The sequence below is a fragment of the Telmatherina bonti genome, assembly GCF_933228915.1.
Source record: "Telmatherina bonti genome assembly, chromosome: 4".
Classification (NCBI taxonomy): domain Eukaryota; kingdom Metazoa; phylum Chordata; class Actinopteri; order Atheriniformes; family Telmatherinidae; genus Telmatherina; species Telmatherina bonti.
Window position 1 is genome coordinate 22542028 of NC_136622.1, and position 17590 is coordinate 22559617.

General features: G+C 39.3%; 2 protein-coding genes across 5 annotated transcripts in view; one reads left to right on the forward strand and one right to left on the reverse strand.

Moving 5' to 3' along the window:
- Nucleotides 1-8129: 8129 nt before the first annotated feature.
- On the forward strand, nucleotides 8130-9729 carry sp5l (Sp5 transcription factor-like; the record flags this gene model as incomplete). The annotated part of the gene is made up of 2 exons (XM_079238820.1): nucleotides 8130-8225; nucleotides 8683-9729. Exons 1-2 carry the CDS (start codon nucleotides 8172-8174, stop codon nucleotides 9727-9729), a joined length of 1101 nt encoding a protein of 366 aa, XP_079094946.1. The 5' UTR covers nucleotides 8130-8171.
- Nucleotides 9730-11494: 1765 nt separating this feature from the next.
- Nucleotides 11495-17590, reverse strand: part of arhgef25a (Rho guanine nucleotide exchange factor (GEF) 25a) — a 46601-nt gene continuing 40505 nt past the window's right edge. For 2 of the 4 annotated variants that reach the window (XM_079239059.1, XM_079239062.1), the window contains 7 exons: nucleotides 17447-17497; nucleotides 17272-17349; nucleotides 16979-17170; nucleotides 16557-16737; nucleotides 14646-14875; nucleotides 14295-14429; nucleotides 11495-13468 (listed from right to left, as the gene is read on the reverse strand). In XM_079239059.1, coding sequence (XP_079095185.1) covers nucleotides 13343-13468; nucleotides 14295-14429; nucleotides 14646-14875; nucleotides 16557-16737; nucleotides 16979-17170; nucleotides 17272-17349; nucleotides 17447-17497 — 993 coding nt within the window. In that variant the 3' untranslated portion in view covers nucleotides 11495-13342. The remainder of the gene's footprint in view (nucleotides 13469-14294; nucleotides 14430-14645; nucleotides 14876-16556; nucleotides 16738-16978; nucleotides 17171-17271; nucleotides 17350-17446; nucleotides 17498-17590) is intronic. The other 2 variants (XM_079239061.1, XM_079239060.1) reach the window with 2 other exon arrangements.

Here is a 17590-nt window from a genome sequence, read left to right on the forward strand (position 1 = left end):
TAGAAGCCGCGTTCGACGCTTTGAAGCCACACATTTTAGCATAAATCATAACCTGTCTCCTTGCTCACAACTGCTTTGAAATGCAACATCTGCTTTTGAATCCCCTGCTTTACAATTAGTTAAGCAACATCAATAGAATGACTCCCTATAATTTTTCTTGATAATGAACTGCTTTGTATACATGCAAGGGCGCTGGTGGTGGGCCCATTTGATTTTTTTTTTTTTTTTTTTTTTTTTCCAAGGCCAAGGTCCTGAGACAGATCAATCTTCATCAGCCTCGCGATGCTGAGATGCTTTGAGCTTCCTGAAGTTCTCAGTGTGTTATGAGCACAATCAAACCAACGTGTTAAATTGGGTTACCCTCTGTGGTAACCTACTTAGGAAGTGTCATGGTTGTGGGGCATGTAACCGGGCCGTGTTGTTTACTCTTTCATCACACTCTTCAGGATCCCTGTTTGTTGGTTTGTTTTGCAAAGCACAACCTTCTGTTCAGCTGTGGGAAAAGTGCGGAATCAAAGTCCCGGAGAGCAGCCTGACGTTGACATTGATAAGCTTGGCCTGTCACTATCCATTTGTCTGAATGACGCTGATGCTCAGGTTGGATCTCTGGAGGAAGTAGGACGTACACAGAAACCAGGTGCATGCGCTCCTGCTTAGGCTGTGATGTAGCCAGCAAAGTCTGCTCCCTCCAAGTTTGCTCAATGAAGTTTGAACACTTCAAATCTAAAGTTAAAACAGAGAATAAAAGAAAATACACCGAATATTGGCAGGAGTTGTACTTGTTCAGCATACTGTGCCAAAGTTAAAACTCTCCAAAACTGATCCATCTGTTAGAGCCCTCTCATCAGGTACATTAAGAATTCTTTTTGCAGGTTGAAGGGGAAAATAACAATCCCAAAGATTTTATTTTCAAAGGCAAGCATTTGATCAGTAGTCATCAATTAAACTTACTGAGGTGCAAATTACACCACAAGGATTAGATGAAAGAGTCTCTGTGTCATTTCCTCCCCTCCTCCTCAGAGCTTGGCTTGATTTGCAGTACACACAAACAGCAGGCTGATCCCTGGCATGGTGGTGACAGGGAGACACTTCCCCTCACATTACACAGGCTGAGCTGACGGAGGGGCTTAACAGATAGTGGCATAGCATGCGTACGTTTACAAATAAATCTACTGCTCTGGCTGTGCGGCACTCCTCTGCACATGTAGCCCTTGTATCTCTGCTCCTGCTTTGCATTTCTGATTTCAGCTGGAGCCCTGCCATAAGATCTGGTTACCATACCGACAAGAGTCCTTCTTCCCAGATGGCAAGTTGGGGCTTCTTGGGTTTCATGTTTGGTTTGGTTCAGGCCTTTTATAATAACAATAGTAATGTTCTCTGCATATATCTTTACTTGAATAGCATCTGATGCAGAATATTATCATTATTATTATTATTATTATTATTATTATTATTATTATTATTATTATTATTATTATTATTATTATTATTATTATTATTATTATTGTTATTATTATTATTATTATTATTATTAAACACAACAGTGGTTTAGATCAGACATCAATATCACTGTGACAGGAGCTCACATCTCCCTAAGTTGTTCGACAACGCAATAAGATCAAGTGGCAGAAGTCCCTGCATGCTACAATACCCACATTAACTTGATGGTTGTAAATAATATTGTCAAGTGTTACATCTAATTATTTACCTGTGTTTGTCTTTGTTTGAACGTGTTCATATAGGCTTCGTGGGTGATGATCCCATTGTTTCTTTTTTCTTTTGTCTGTGCTTTTTTATTATTCATTCCGTGTGGCATTGCACAGACAGGCAATTGTGGGGAATTCATCTTTTTAGGGAATTTACGCAACGAACCCCATGAATAAACAATTCCTTTTTTCCTGGTAAATTAGTTATCATTAATTTTAAATGCTGTGTTGGGGAAATAAATTACCATAAACTTATCATGCTCAAAAAAAGTGCCAGAGTGGATACTTTATGTACCAAGGGGAAATTCACATAGGATGACAGACAACTGACAGATGCTAAGACAGCTTAATCAGATCACATTCAGTCTTACTGGACATGTTTGTAAGAGAAGTTTGACACGTGGGACGTGCAGTTTTTGATGTGCAAGAGACAAATGAAGACAGACAACTAAATAAAGATGATGCGACTAAATGATAATTAACAAGATGTCATAAAACACTTGGCCCAAGATACTTTAAAGGATATTTTAAACGTGGTACATGGCAGAGGTTGAAACTGAGATTTTTCTTTTATGTACTTGCAAATATCGTTGTAATGTGTGAATGTGGTCTGGCAATATCTTGCTAAAATGAGCAAAATGACAATGCACAACAATCCACTCTGCATGTATTGTTCAGTCCCCACGAGCACACACGTCCAAGCTATTAAAATCTAATGAAATTTGTTATAAAGCCCTTCCTTAAAAAAGTAGCATATAAATATATATATATATATATATATATATATATATATATATATATATATATATATATATATATATATATATATATATATATATATATATATATATATATAACCCAGCTAAGTTACTGATGCAAACAGCTCAGCTGGAAGTTCCCTCTACATATAAGTCCTAAATTCTACACAGAAATGTGAATTTTGTTATATTATATAATATTTTATTCATTTAATTTATTCGTTATTATTATTATTATTACATTGTATAGTAGTTTTAATATCACTTTGTGGATGCTGTAACTGACTGTAATCCCTGACAATATTATTAAGAGTGAAGTGAGTCCTTGCAGAAATTCCCACTACCAAATGATTTTTAGACAATGCTGTCTACAAATCATTCAGTTTTGACATTTCAAAGGTTGAAGCCATTCAATACCAGTATCTTTTTTTTAGAACTTTTTCTTTCTTTTTACGTTTTTAAATCCTAAAATCCCTCTTCTTTAATAGTTAACCTGTTTTCCCTCCAGTCTCTCAGAGATGTTGAACCCTTGTCTTTGCTTATGAAACATACTCTTCTAATCAAATTTTTTTTTTCTAATCAAATTTTTAACCAGAAGAATATTTTTTTACTTAAACGTATTTATTCAGTTACTCATTTTTTCTTGTACCCAATTGAAAATAAAGTTTGAACACTCCAATTCTTTTCCATTTAGCAGTACACAACTTAATTTATTTTCACGTGATGGGATATAGTTAAAGATTTCAGTCCTTGAAAGCTGTGTGACAGTTATTATTTCTCGATTGACTTAATTTTCTTGTCATGCATCGTTACGATAAGTTTCTTTTTCAGATCAAACACCACATGTCATTGGCCAAAACCTTCAAAGGATGTCATATCCTGTTGAGATGATGAAATCATTATAAAGAACGATGAAAGTGACATATGGCAGATGGACTGTATTCATCTTTATCACAGCAGAGTTCCTGCACTGCTCTCCTTTGATAAAACATGAAACACCTTCTCTGCTTGGGCTTTTAGCCTGTGACAAGAGTTTCAGTACTAATATATGTATATGTGATTTTTTTGTGAATTTTCTGAGTGGGTTTGTTTTTGTCTAAGTTTTATTTTTCATGCAAAAAGTGTCATGATGTCATGTTGCATAAGAAATCCTTCTTTCCTTCAGTAGACTTCAACACATTCAATGTGTAGTGAAAGATTATCTTAGTGCAGTTTATATCAAATTTTTGTGGAGTAGTCGCCTAAAGATACATATATGGGCTTGAATCTGGAGCAATCAGAGTCGCTCGTGGGCCAACAGAGGTAATTCACTATGGGCCTTTGAGCAAGGAACATGGTAGCCCACTACTATCTCCTCAATCTAGGGTCAAATGCAGAGCTAAATTTACCAACTGGGATGAATTAAGTAAGAATTATTATTATTTATTATTATTTCTCCAAAGGTGAGGAAGGCAGTGATTTCTTCAACCCACTTCTTTTACTGTACTTCACAAACCCCCTCCGTCTCCTCAGGATCTCTCTCTCCACTCTCTCCTTTCGTCTTTCGTCTCTGGGAGTATGGGTGCATGTCAAGTGATTGTTGAATTGAAATATTGATGTGGAGTATCAAAGCGTGGCGTAGCACTCCTGTGTTTCCAGAACTAACCACGAAGCGCTTTGATCAGATACTCCTGTGATCTGACTTCTGAAGTTGTTAAGAGTGCTGGAAAACAAAATGCAAACAAACTTCAAGTGCTCTTGGTATTGATAAAAGTTTTCTTTGACAAGTGGAGATGAGTACTGTCTGCCTGTGTCTGCCCAAGACTGGAGATTTTGGGGGGTTTGTACATGCTAATGGACATGAGATGGGGGAATTGTTATAGTTTTCTGCTTCTCACACCCTCAGCGATGTAAACTGTGCTAGAGAGGAAGGGATCACCACGGGACTGAGAAAATCATTTCACTGGAAAACTAAACATTCATTCATTCATTCATTCATTATCCAAATCGCTTGATCTGAGTAAGGGTCGCAGGGAAACCTAGTCAGTTAAATTGAAACATACACACATTCTGTCTCAAAAGCAGAGAAGAAGCAGAGTGATATGTAAAGCTACAAATCTATCAATATATTACTTATCTAAATTTAGGTTTTTGGATATTTATTTAACTTTTTATCACCATTCTATTAAATGCAACATGGTGAGCTGTACCTCTAAAACTATGATCGGGAATAAAAGAGAAAGGGAACCCAGTTGTCCCTTGATCTGAAAACTAAAACAGTGAATGAAACATAGAGAAAACATGAAGTGATAAGATAAGAGAGGCTTTTTGTTAAAGAACCAGCTCTAACGACAACTAGTCCAAAAAAAGTTAAAAATCTCACATTTTAAGTTTCCGTTTCCTTGTTCAATTTATTTTCTTAATAAATCAGAAAGCCTTAACAAGGTGTCTTGATCGGTGAGGCAAGTTGTTAAGTTATAAAGCCACTGCTGTTGAGCAAAGTGAAAAATGAAAAACAGGAAAGCATTCACATACTTAAACCAAACAACACAAGTTGTTGGACAGTGAAGTCCAGCTGTTGGTGTTGCTCTTCATTCCAAAGAAACTGATTGTAAAGGTAATTATACCCCATCTTGTCCTTCCTCTGCCTGCTGAATGGTTAGAGAGTGAAGCACAACAGTTAGCAGCAGGCTTTTACACACTGTCTGTCTGTCCCATCCATTAGAGCACATTTGTCATATGAGGGCCATTGAATCAGCACAGAGCTGTAAAACTGGCTTTTTGACATGGCCACCAGCACAAAGACTTTTCTCCTCTGTGGCGGCCCTTTTTGAGTGCAGATGGTCAAGACAGCTGGGACAATTTAGTGATCTGAGGCTTTTAAACTGCCCCCCAGGCATGATAAAAAAAAAAGAAAGAAAAAAACAGCTTGAGTCCTCACTTGCATATTCTATGCTTGGAGTTTAAGAGTAAGGCTGTCTCTGGAACACAAACAACACCATTTGTGTGCCATATAAAAGCAGGCGGAAGATCTGACAATTACATTCTCCACAATAAGGAGATTTCAGAACGCGAAATTCCTTGCAGACTTTTCAAACTGTTGTTTTACTTTCTTGGATGCATTCGCTGTCGAGAAATAGGTGCATGAGAACATCTGCATCATCTTGTTGGGATTTCAGTCTGTGTCAGTTTTGAAGCTGCTGGTAGCCACCCAGAGCAGCGTGCAGCGCATGACAGAGTGGGCCTGATTACCGGCAGTCTCACCAGCTGTTTAATGAACACAGGGACGTCTTTCTCTGGAAATTAGTTTTCCCTTGAATACCGTGGAAGCCTTATCCAGGTCTATTTAAATGAGGTAACATGGGGAAGGTAAGCACCACCACATGAGCATTGTTTTCACAGTTCAAAGTGAGGAGAGAGTACTTTGCACTTCAAAGACACTCATCTGGGAGGCAGTACAGTGGGGGTGGGGTGGCGTGGGGGAGAGGGGACAGGAAATAAGAATCAGGGTAATTAACAACTTCTGCTCCGTAATAAACCGCAGACACAGTACACCTCAGCCTCTAAGATGCGCTCTGGTTTTTTCATGTCCTCCTCAATCCTTTGCTTTACCGCTGTTTTCTGTAATCCAAAACCTTCATTTCATTTTGGGATTAGACTCATATTCCTGGACGCAATTGTGGCTATTAGATTCATTACAACTTCCATGGAAAGAATTTATCATAAAAAAAAAAGAAACTGGCGTAGTTTGAATCTGTAGATCCAGAAGCCTTTCAAACATGATATAAAAGATACCTTTTAGGATTTATTAAAAGGATTTCCCTTTTTTCATTTGCTTAAACATGCAGTATGAAGCTTCAGACACAATTCAATTTAACATTTTGAATGAGTAAATAGATTGATAAATATATATGCAGACTTTGCCTTCACCTGAAATCAACACAATCGTTTTTAACAGGCTACAGTTAAGTTATTGTGGTTCTGAAAAAAATCTGTATTCCAAAGTGAAGTTGGTTCATCTTAACTTCAAAAAAGATCTTAACAAAATTATGGTGTTACAAGATTATCTTTAAAAAAAAAACCAGCTCTTAATGCAATCACAGCCTTGTGTTTTACAAGAAACATCACATTGCTATGTATATCTTATTACTATACATATACATGAATATATACATATATATATATATATATATATATATATATATATATATATATATATATATATATATATATATATATATATATACACATCTGTATATATGTATAATTGAAGTTATTTTTAATTTAAGGTGGCTTCTCCTCGGGGTATGTTTATTTAAGGATCACAGCCTGGAAAACAGTGAGAAGCAGATAAGTGAGGAACGAGGAATTTACATGAGAAACAGGTTCCCAGCCTGGATTTAAACTCTTAACATTGTAATGTTGAACAGACTCACAGAATGAGATTAAGCCTCAATCTGCATTTACTGGAGCAGATCTAAAGCGGCCTCTACTTGAACTCTGAAATGTGAGAATGTCACACAGGGCAGCCTATTACACATGTCACCTACTGGTGAGAACTCAGGAGTCTTTGATTGAGTTTTATCAATTAGCTTCGTGATGGGAAAATATTGTGACTTTCCTCAGAGAGTGTGTGATCCTTAAGCTCGCCAAACTGGGCCACTATGTGCACGCTGCAGGCACAAACATTTTCCTGGAAATAAAAACTAATCACATCAAATCACTCATGTTCTCCTTTATTTTCTTTGCAAGCAAGATAAAATATCTGCGTTCATCTCCCCCTTTGTCATGAGAGGGATTCTAAAAAAGGAAAAAATAATGTTGGAACTGAGTCTGTGATGACTGGGTGTTGACGGGAGATCTCTTTTCACATAACACCACATCACTGATTGTTGCAGAAAATAAAAGTTCAGTTATTTTCTATCTTTACTTGAATTCCCACAAAGGAGTTAAAACAGTATGCACACACTCCCAGAGTGAGAAATATTTTTTTCACCAAGGTGGTTCTGCAGATCTTAGATCTTTTAACAGACTAAGCATTTTGTTCTTAAACAGAATGTGGAGGAAAATTGCTGAAAGTGGGTTTTTTTTTTGTTGTTGTTGTTGTTTTGTTTTTTTTTAATTCATATGGCAGTGTGGGTTTATTTTTAAATAAAAGTCACAAGAAGTCCAGTGAATGTATACTGTGGGATGTTCTGAAAAGTAATAATTCACTTAGAATTCTTATCAGGCCACAAGTCCTTTTTTCAGGACAATTGGAGGAGGCGTCAGATCTCGGGGTCAGCATTTGGTTGAAATTGAGTGAAATTATGAGGAGCCCACCCCTTCACCTAACAAGCCCCCCCCCCCCCCCCCCCCCCCCCCCCCTCCTCCCACTCATCTCCTTTCTATTGACGGGCTCGCCTGCATCATACTGGAGACCCCGTCGAGAGGATCTTTACTCTCTATAAAGAGAAGATGCAGCTCAGGCGCCTTTGAGATGATCGCACGGATTTACGCGTCTTTCTGCAACTTAACTTCCTTCTGCTGCTCCGACACCAAGTAACTTGGACTGACAATATTTACCTGCTGGACAGGGAGGGACTTTTAAAGGAAGCAGGATATCTCAGTGTCCCGAATGTGAGCATCTTTTCCTCCCGCGCCGCCAGCTGTACTTTAGATTTGTGCGCGTCGTCGCTTCTCGGCGCAGTTTGTGTTGCAGGTGCGTGGAGAAGGAGCGCGAGTACAGATGGCTGCGCTGACGATACAAAGGACTGACAACTTTTTGCACACCTTTTTACAGGTTTGTTCTGTGGTCAGCTTCTTTAATGCAAAGCGGATTTCTTGTCCTGCATGTGCACAGCTTCTCCAACATGTGTGAACGAGTTTGTGTATTGTCTATTTGGAAATCTATCAACTAGTTAGTGTTAGAAATCCAGTTTGGACTGATTAAAACATCAGTTTAAATCCTCTAAGACAGAAAATGAAGGCAGATACTTCTTTAAAATATTGGAAACATGATTTTTGTACAAATCCAAACATTTTATTTATATATATATATATATATGTATATATATGTGTGTATATATATATATATATATATATATATATATATATATATATATATATATATATATATATATATATATATATATATATATATATATATTTACATCACAGAAGTTTTACACTTGTTTAAAACTTGTCTTTCTTTGGGTTGGCCTATTTTGCCTGATGTTTGTTTGTGTATTACTAAACAGGACCGGACTCCCAGCTCCTCCCCAGAGGGACCACCTAACGCCCTCTCCTTCCTGGCCACCACCTGCAGCCAGGCCTGGCAGGTGGGAAGCACTATGGGCTCAGAAGGCTCCCAGTTTCCCTATGAAGGCACAGTAAGCTCCGCATCTGGAATGTTTCAGCTCTGGAGCAATGACATGGCACCCAGCACGGCCCTCAGCACGCACCAGATGACCTTCACGGTGCCCAAGGTGCAGTTCCCTGGACACATGCAGTCTGGCCTGGGTCATCATCATCCTCATCATCATCATCACCCCCATCACCATCACCATGAGCTGCCTCTCACCCCTCCAGCTGAACCTGCATCATCCTATTCGTTTGAACTTTCCCCTGTTAAAGTGTTGTCCTCACAACCACAGACCAGCAGCCCCTACTATCCTCAGCATAACAGTGTGGGACAAAACTTCCCCAGTTTCCTTCAGAATTCCTCAGCCAGGCATCACCTGTCTGGAAGCCATGTAGAGGAAGGACAGCAATGGTGGAGCTTACCCCAAACCAACGCCACCCCTGCCAACCATCCCTTCTCCCTGGGTAGACAGCTGGTTTTGGGTCACCAGCCACAGATAGCCGCTCTTCTCCAGGGCACCTCCAAGGGTCTGCTGAGCTCCACGCGCCGCTGCCGTCGCTGCAAATGCCCCAACTGCCAAGCAAGTGGTGGGGGGTTAGAGTTTGGGAAAAAGAGACTGCACATTTGTCATATTCCCGAATGTGGCAAAGTATACAAGAAGACATCTCACCTGAAAGCACATCTGCGCTGGCATGCTGGAGAGAGGCCCTTCATCTGTAACTGGCTCTTCTGTGGTAAGAGCTTCACCCGTTCAGATGAGCTACAGCGGCACCTCCGCACACACACCGGAGAGAAGCGCTTCGGATGCCAGCAGTGCGGCAAGAGATTCATGAGGAGTGACCACCTCTCCAAGCATGTCAAGACCCACCAGACCAGGAAGGGTCGGTCTGGGCAACCCTCACAGAGTACGGACCCTCTGTTAACTAATATTAAGCGAGAGTGATCTTTTTATTCTTCCTTTTAGTTAAAAAGCAACAATGACCACTAGACTGTGTGACACACACCTACTGCCACAGGTTTGCACTGGAGGGTAAGCACCAAGCTCCCTGATTTTTAAAAAAAATTTTTTTATCAAAGCCCTGCTTTTAAACTCAAGTAGAGCCATATAAATATATTTAGGGAGGAAAATTTGGAGTAAAATAATTATGTGTCGTTTGAGACAACGCACCTAAGAAGAGAGAGAGAAAAAAAAGACAAAAACTTGAATAATTTTGAAGTGTTACTCAATTTACTTTTCAACAATTTCACCTGGAAAAAAAACTGATTTTCTGCCTTTTAATGAGTCAAATGTTCAATTTAAACTGAGTGGAAAGTAAATCTATTTTTCTCAACCTTCTTAATGTAAATATTTTATCCGTTGCATCCGAGCTGAGAAAATTTTTAAAAAGGTTTACCTTCCTAAGTTGTCTTTGTAATGATGTTTGCTAAAAATGTTTGCCTTTGGTAACATTCGAGGTTGCAGCAGAAAACTTTTTGTTTATGATAGATTTGTTCCTGTTGATAATTAAGATTTGAATTTGAGTCAATATCGAGGAAGGCTTTCTTTTTAGGTGTTAACATGATTTCTAAATGTATCTGCTCTTCCACATCGATGTGAAAAAACATTTCCACAGATTAGCATACATTTTCAGTCCGTTAGTTCTTTGTAAATTATGTACAAATATTATGAACAATTTTATTTGGAGTTTTGGCAGCATGTAAATTTTAATAAACAATGTCATGGAAACAGTTTGTCTGTCTCTAGTTTTTTTCTTACATCCTGCCAACTGTGACACAAAACATATCCAGTCAGGAGTTTTACCTTCCGACCAGCACATCTAATAAATGTGGGAATTTCTAACAGCACCCCACTGCACCTAAAAGATCTAACATTTTATTTAAATGATAATTTGATTGCCTTTAGAATACAAATGCTGTTCATTGTGATGCTGGTGTGAAGGAAGAAACTCCTAAAGAAGCCCTAACATGGTGGGCTGTTCAAAGATTTTCACACCTCAGAGTAAATACTCATCCCATTGATGGGGCTGTTTGTCTCGCCTGCTGCAATCAAGTTCACAGTCATGTGGTTTTTAATGAGTGTTTTCTTTCTCTCAATAAAGAAGATTGAATCAACAGATGCAACAGAGGGCAGTGGAGAGGAATTCCCTGTGAATGGGACCCCTGTTGCCGAGACCCCCTCGGTGGTGACAGGAACTCCCTTTGATTTTGCACCCTTGTGAAAGTTAATACCCCTCCCGCCCCAAACCTCCATATATCACAGTTGTGTTACGATGGGCCCTGCTTTACTGCTTAGAATGGGGCTTTATTCGGAGGGCAGCCAACCAGATGTCTGCTCATCCAGGGGTTTCTTCCCTTTGTTTTTAATCCTGTTTGAACTTCCTCCAGTGGGATGCAAAAGCAAGCAAAATGCTTTGTCTTTGTTGGAGGTCCCACAGTGAAGTCTGCTGAACTCAACGGCAAAATGAACACTTTACCTCCACTATTAGTTCCACTCTCTGGATCGGAATACGTACAGTATACTCACAGGATGGCGTGCAAACTGTAAAGCCCACTGAGGCCATTTTAAAATTCACTGTTAAAAGATAAAAATAATTCAGTGCACCAATAAACAAATACATCAACAAATATTACTTGCTGTTAAAATGGGAGAAAACAATTAAAAAGAGAAACAAACACTGTGGTCAGTTTCAAAAAGACACTTTAATTATTATGATACACCTGTTTCTACTCAGTCAAACGTGGCATTAACCTGCCCTCTTTTGGTTTTGCATCCATGACTTCGGGTCTCTGTGTGACATTCCTTTGTGTTACATGCAAAAACTGCTTGGTCAGTAATTCCTATGAAAACTCCTCATTTCACATTGTTTGCCACTGAAGTCTGTGACATGGTTAAAGTAATCAGATGACACATTTCAATTTCCTTTAAATTATATTATTCTTTTATGTTTCTTTGTCAGTGATTAACATGATTACATTTTGGACAGGCTGCAACGCAGCTTCAGTGTGTGTTCTGTGAAGCCTATTGATCTTTGGTGAAGCTGTAAGATCCAGCTGAGCAGGATGGCGTGGTGCTGAAAGCCTTTCAGGGACCTCTACTGGCCACAAAAAAAGCAGCCCTGACAGGATTGCCTCCCTTTTTTAATCTCCTCTTCTGTGTTTGTCACTTTGGTTTTAAAATTCAGAGAGAAATGCAGATATCTTGAATTATTTTGTAAGATTAGTGGCGAGGTACGGAGTAGAGCACAAGTGCCAGAAACAATTTAATGTTGAGCTGCGGTTGTTTTTGGCACTTTCGAGAAGTAGAAGTCATGCAGATCAATGAAACAACCAGCTGTAATGGTAACATTTCAAATCATACCAGGTTCATTCTTCATCTTACAAGTATGATTGCTGTATGGTATGCACTGTACAGTATTTAGTCCATGAGGGCAAAAGCTAAAAGAGATTATAGAAATGGTGCAAAGCCTTGACGTGACAACAGTGGATTAATAAAACTATTCATATTAGTTTAAATCAATGTATTTTTGAAGGACTCCTGTCCCCAAGATCTCAAACAACCCATTTCAGCTTGTAAAGAAAGATCTGGGTAAAGTAGCATCGTACAAGTCAGTCACCAAGGAGATGTTTCATACAGCATTTTGGGTCAGCACAGCAGGCCCTTTGAATGCATTTGCAACTCCTCAGGAGTTGCCCCAAAGAGTAGAAAGAAATCTGACATGACGTCACACCCACAGAAAACCTCCAGGGGGCTCCCTCATGCCTTCTTGTCCAGATCAAAGGGAGCCCAGTCAAACAGAATATCAGAGCACACTGGGGCTCTCAACACCGCGGCAACAAAGAAAGTTCTTCTCTTTCGAATGAAACTACAGTGAGGAAAGTTCCGGTGGCACGCTCACATCAAGTGTTCTGCCTTTGTCGGTCTTGTCGACGTAAACCGCAATCTCCATTTTTCAGCAGGGAGATAAAAAAAAAATACAAATGTTGCTGTATTTGTCTCCATAATGGGGCATCAGAAAAAAAAACAAGAAAGAAATTTGACAGGCTACAAGAAGAGTTCGTGCTACTGACTTGCACACTCTCGTACTCTCAACACATTCACGCAGTTTCAGGAACATTCATTCAGGCAAACACGTAACTCCAGTGACTGCCCCAATTAGGAATGGAATCATCTAATAAATTCTTCTTACGCTTTCAAAGAGAGAATAGTTAAGGATACAAACTCTCAAAAAAAAAAAGTAAAAAGCAGAAACGGTTGTATCAAGGAGCATTCTATCACTCCGAGCGCAGAAGCATCTCGCTGGATGCTGTTCAGATCCTTTGTTGGTGATTGAGCCAGATCACCTCCCATTGAGTGGCTCTTTAAAAAGGAGCCAAGCAGTTTTTTTTTTATATCTGCTGCTTATAATTCGTTCAACCATCAGGTTCCTTCATATTCCTCTAGGATTCATAACTGAAGCCGATCAGGATCCAGTCTGGCATAAACAACCAGTGGACAAGTGTTCTCTTCACAGATGTAGCATTAGCTGTTGTCCTCCTGTCCAGGAGACACATAGAGTTCAGAGGTCATCTTCAGCTAGCTGGGCAAGGTTGCTGGGACGTCGTCCAGCTGAGGGGCCCGACAGAGAAGCCTGGTTCCCAGCGTCAACTCCCTGACCCCTACGGCAGCCCTCTCCTGCTCTCTGCTGGGGAGACACGGAACATTCATCAAACCACAAATACAAGCTTCAAGATGAACCACTGGGTTTTAATTCTAACAGGAACACAACGCAGCATTTGTTTCCTGCCTTGCCCATATATGTATATGTATATATATATATATATATATATATATATATATGTATATATATATATATATATATATATATATATATATATATATATATATGTACATATATATGTATATGTACATATATATATATGTACATATATATATATGTATATATATATATATATATATATATATATATATATATATATATATATATATATATATATATATATATATATATATATATATATATATATATATATATATATATATATATAATGTAAGTTAAATTCTGCATTATTTAACTTACAGGATATATATATATATCCTGTAAGTTGAATAATGTAGAATTTAACTTACATTATAGTCATTTATATCCAAATATTAATTCCCTTTTAATCCAACAGGGGGAGAGGATACCTCTTTTTATTACTTTGCAAATCCTGTTATTGCATGTTTGTTTAAATAAATGGCCACAATTTACTCAAGCCTTTCATCTTTTAATTAACAGTAGGGAACAAATTGGAATTATTATTGCATGTTGCTCAATGGCCTCAAATTATTTCCCCTGTGGTTTGTTTTTTGTGGCTTGTTTTCTCATTAATTTTTTTCCAGTACTGCTGCTGAATAATGATTGCTTGACAACTCAGGCACACAATGTTCAGCTGTATAAAAGTAACTGTATTTTCACCATTAGATTCAAGCTCCTATTTGTCTTGAGACGCATGTATATACACTACCTGTGCACCTTGAGTAGTTGGGGTGTACAGCCCATTTGACACAGTTTGACAGTTTGGCTGATCAGTGAAGCCCAGCTGGATGTGCGATGGGGAGACAGAGTGGGAGTCAGCAGGGTACGGCTGGATCACAATTGCCTGCAGACGCAGTTAAATACAGGTAAGTCAATCAGTGAAGTATTGCGTGTACACAATGCAGTTAGTCATTTATGATTTTTGTCACAACAGCCATGAAAGCTAAAGCAACAAGCAGACATGGCAGTGGCTCAGGCAAAGAAGAACTTTGTGCTTGAAGGGGCACTTATTACAGAACAGCATCACTGTGCATAGTGAGTTACAGCTGAAGACACCTACATCCTTCAAAGACAAGGTCTCGCTGGGTCCTTGGGTCTGGCCTTGACTCGGTAGGTAGATCGCCGGCAGAGAAGTGTTGTGCGAGTGAAGAGAGGGGAGCTTATGACGGTCAATAGAGGCGGATGAATGGGGACGCAGGGCACTCGTAGCAGATATAGGGGGCCTCATGCTGCGGCCAAGGCTATTGGATTTGCTCTCTCGTCGCTGATACTCAATAGGTGACTGTAAGGCTGTAAAATAGAACAGAATTAGAGTAGGCATATAATCTTATAATGCAGAGTTTGAATGTTTTCTGCAGCATTGTGTTAGTAGAATTAGTAGATAAGGAAATCTATTTCAATTCATGTGTTCTACCTGATAAAATAAGTTCTGAAAAAATACACTGCCTGGCCATGAAAAAAAGCTGACACCAAAAGAAAAAGGTCATACAATCTAATACTTTGTTGCATCGCTTTTTAGCTTTGATTATGGCAGCGTTCACTGTGGCATTGATTCAATAAGCTTCTGCAGTGTCACGGGATTTATTTCCATCTAAGATCTAATGGGAAAGTCTAACCACTGCACAAAACCTTGACCAGCATATTCTAAAGATTTTCCACAGAGTTAAGGGCTGGACTTTGTGGTGGCCAATCCGTGTGTGAAAAAGATGTCTCATGCTACCTGAACCCTTTCTCCACAGTTTGAGCTAGATGATGACATCAGGGAAGAAATACATCCGTTGATGGAATAACCTGCTCATTCAGTATATTCAGGTAGTCAGCTGACCTCATTCTTTGGGCACCTAATGTTGTTGACCTACTGTAGCAACCCCAGGTCCCAGCACTGCTCCCACAGGGTTGTGCTGTAGACTGTAGGCATGATGGATGCATCCGTTCATTCAGCTAACCTTTCTAATCATTTTTATAATGTAGAATAGTCATAAAACATCAAAACAAATATACAAGGTTAGGCTGCTTAGCCTGCTGCCCCCGGCAACCCGACCCGGATAAGCGGCAGAAAATGGATAGATGGACATGAGGTTTCAACACTCAATTAATATACATAATTGTACATGACAACTTATTTGTCTCTACGCCATAAGTTTACATAATAGTAAATTTTGCTTTTTATAATCCTTTAACCTCATTAACAGTATAGGCCGATTTTATCCCTGTCTGTGAGAATATTTGTCCTAAAAGACAACTTGGAAAAGTCTCACAAGACACAACTAAAATGAAAAATCTCCGGGCCCTTGAGCAATATGGAATTAAAAGCAGTCAAGAGAGTGGAGTGGATATCACTGCATGGGCCTAGGAACATTTCTGAAAATTATTTCAAGTGATTACAGTCCAATCCTGCATTCACAAATTCAAAACATAATCATGTGAAGAAAAAGAGATAATAACCTTAGGAAATGTCGTCTCTGGACCGGATTTCCATTGCATTTGAACTGAGTAAAACCAAAACTTTTCAATGTTGTTTGACAAAAATGTAAAGTTAGATTCTAATATGCGCTGAAAGGATTCTGGATAAAAGAAGAAAAGGATCATCTGGGTAGCAATTACACAAGTTTGGGCGTGCATTTGTGCATCTGCCATGGATAACTCGCACTCACGTGAAGAAGGTATTAATGCTGAATGTGCTGATATGCAGTTCAGATTTTTTATGCAGAAAAAATAATATCCCAACTGTAAACTCATTATATGCCGGAATTTGACTGCAGCATAACTTAACTAAACTATCATGAAGTTTGATCTGGTTTGTCCAGCTGTAGCATAAGACCACATAAACCAAAAATACAAAGTCTACATTCACACTAAATGAACAACTCCTAGTGAACATAAGCTCACAACATAGTCAACAAATGGAAAGCAAGATGATTTGTGGATTTGGGAGCTGTGGAGAGGTCTCCAGAGGTCACCTGGAACGTACCATTGAGGAAGTTGCGCTGGCTTTCCAAGATCTGAACAACATCATTGACCCAAGCGCGGCAGATCTCAGGGGAGGCGGCCTGCAGTTGGAAGCGCACAATGCTCCCATCAGGGTTGCGTGAGGTCAAAACGAAACGTGAATCGTCACCATCCACGCTTGGCTCCACCCCCAGGCAGCTCACCTGGAACATAACACATCTGACTAACAGCTGGGAGCAGCTCATCCTGCTAAGTTGCTTGTTAAATAACATGTGTGAGACTTTTAAAAGACCACGCTGAGGAATTACATAACACTTTCAGTTAGGCAAGAATTATTGTGGTGTGAGTCAGTTGTGCAACTTAGATCCTTGGAGTACTCTGTACTCTCTTGTGTTTTTGGTGGTTTTTTCAACACAACTGGGGTGGCTTCGCTTCAGCACCCACCTTGATGCTGTTCTTAAAGGTATACCCAGGGAGGGAGAAGCCTTTCTTCCTGTCGATAGGCTCGCTAAAGATGACCAGCTGCTCAAACAAGAAGATTCGCCTCTCTTTGGCTCGAGACAGGAAGCTGCTGTCTTGCTCGGTAACAGTGAACGTGTCTTGCTGGAGCAGTTTGCCCTGGGCTGTAATCTTCCCCTGGTCCAGAAACAAAACAGAGGAAATAGTTACAGAGGGGGTTTTAACTGAGGCTAAATATTCAGCAGGAGGGTTGTTTTCAGAACTGTCCTGAGACTGACCTCAAAGCCTTGTAATCTGCCCACATTCATCATGTCATTGCAGCGCTTTGGCACAAAGCACATCACTTCCACTGCTTTCTGTTTACAAAACAAAAGAGACTTTTCCTCTCAATATACAACATTTTGCTATGCACATCCAACATAGACATTAAAAATGTATATTCAGGAGAATCACCTCCAACTCCTCTGTGTCCATCCCAGCTTTGGTGTAATACTTTAGGAAGTCCTGTTGAAATAAACACAGCATGGTCACCAGAGCATTCCAGCTTTATAGCCCAGAGTGAAGTGAGGACATCTGGAGGAGTATTTATGGGTGCCT